The sequence below is a fragment of the Lipotes vexillifer genome, unplaced genomic scaffold (genome assembly GCF_000442215.2).
Source record: "Lipotes vexillifer unplaced genomic scaffold, Lipotes_vexillifer_v1.1 scaffold1061, whole genome shotgun sequence".
In the NCBI taxonomy this organism is placed as follows: Eukaryota; Metazoa; Chordata; class Mammalia; order Artiodactyla; family Lipotidae; genus Lipotes; species Lipotes vexillifer.
This window is the reverse complement of record NW_006789959.1, coordinates 862497-863966: the sequence shown is the minus strand read 5'-3', so window position 1 is coordinate 863966 and position 1470 is coordinate 862497. Positions and strand designations below refer to the sequence as shown.

At 47.7% G+C, this 1470-nt stretch overlaps 1 protein-coding gene across 1 annotated transcript; it reads right to left on the bottom strand.

Annotated features, from left to right (window-relative positions):
* Positions 1–230: 230 nt before the first annotated feature.
* On the bottom strand, positions 231–1178 carry LOC103070572 (ribose-phosphate pyrophosphokinase 1). Its single transcript, XM_082931282.1, is given in 3 exon segments — positions 231–901; positions 904–1013; positions 1015–1178. Coding segments are annotated over 3 exon segments (927 nt in total). The 5' UTR covers positions 1161–1178.
* Positions 1179–1470: the final 292 nt, after the last annotated feature.

The following is a 1470-nucleotide window of genomic DNA, read 5'->3' as shown; positions in this document are numbered from 1 at the left end:
AGAAACCAGAATGAGACAACCCAGATAGGATATTCCAGCAATTATTCTTAATCTTTCTCCAATCTAAAATAAGCATCTAATATACATGATGTGGGATGTAGAAAGCCACACTGGAACAAACAGGGTCTTCTGCCGAACTTTTCATCAAACACTAAGGGAAACCAACGGTCAGGGTATATTTTTATTTTATCTTATTTTATTTAAAATACAACAACCCCAACGTTATTCTATCACAATGGGACATGGCTGAACAGGTAGGAGACAGATTCCCCATTGTGAGGTCTTCTGATGGCTTCCGCAAGGATCATGGAGATGTCGATCACCTGTATTTTGGAGCAATGCTTCACCTTATCCTCCTAAGGTATGGTATTGGTGACTACTACTGCTTCCAAGCCTGCACTGTTGATGCGAGTAATGGCCGGGCCAGAAAAGATTCCGTGAGTCAAGATCGCATAAACTCTGGTGGCTCCAGCTGAGAAAAGTTTGTCAGCTGCATGGCAGATTGTACCACAAGGGTCAGCCATGTCATCCACAAGGATAGCCACACAATGCTTCACATATCCCACTAGTACCATTCGGTCCACTTCATTGGCCTTCTTCGGTTCTTTGTGAATCAAGGCAAAGTCCACATTCAGTCTTTCTGCAACGGAGGTCACTCTCTTAGCTCCACCAGCATCTGGAGAGGCAATCGTGCAGTTCCTCCACTCAGAGATATTCTCCTTTATCCACTTCAAGAGAGCTGGATCTGCATACAAATTGTCTACTGGGATATCAAAAAAGTCCTGAATTTGAGAAGCGTGTTGGTCCATCGTGATGATATGATCTGCACCTGCTATAGACAGCGTATTTACAACAAGTTTGGCGGAGACTGCGGCTCGGCTCTTATCCTCCTTATCCTGCGGGCACACGGGAAGCACGGGATGACTGCAGTAACTCGGCTTTTAATCATGATCAAAAGCTCCATTAGATTATCGTTGATTTCGCCACAACCACTCTGCACTATGTGGACATCCCCTCACACTCTCGCCTATTTCCACGCAGGTCTCCTGGTTGCTGAATTTCTTGGTCACCACCTTGCCCAGCTCCTGGCCCAATCGGTCGGCAGATTTCTGGGATAAGTCCTGGCGGGAGCTGCCGCTGAAGATTTTGATATTGGGCATTTTGGTTAACTGCCCTAGGCTCTCTACGTCCGGTGATCACCCCGGCAGTTGAGAAAGGAACAGAGGTCAGACCACAGACTTTTCCAGCTCCTAGACAGGCGCGAGAGCTCCGGTTGTTACTCAGCTGTTCCGGTCTCTTCCGGATGTGCGCCGCTCTAAACTGCCTTCTGGGTCTTCAAAAAAAAAAAACAACTTTTTTGGCGCCCAGTTCACGCTTTTAAACTAAAGAATCAAATCTTGGGCTTCCCTGGTGGCGCAGTGGTTGAGAGTCCGCCTGCCGATGCAGGGGACGCGGGTCCGTGCCCCAGTC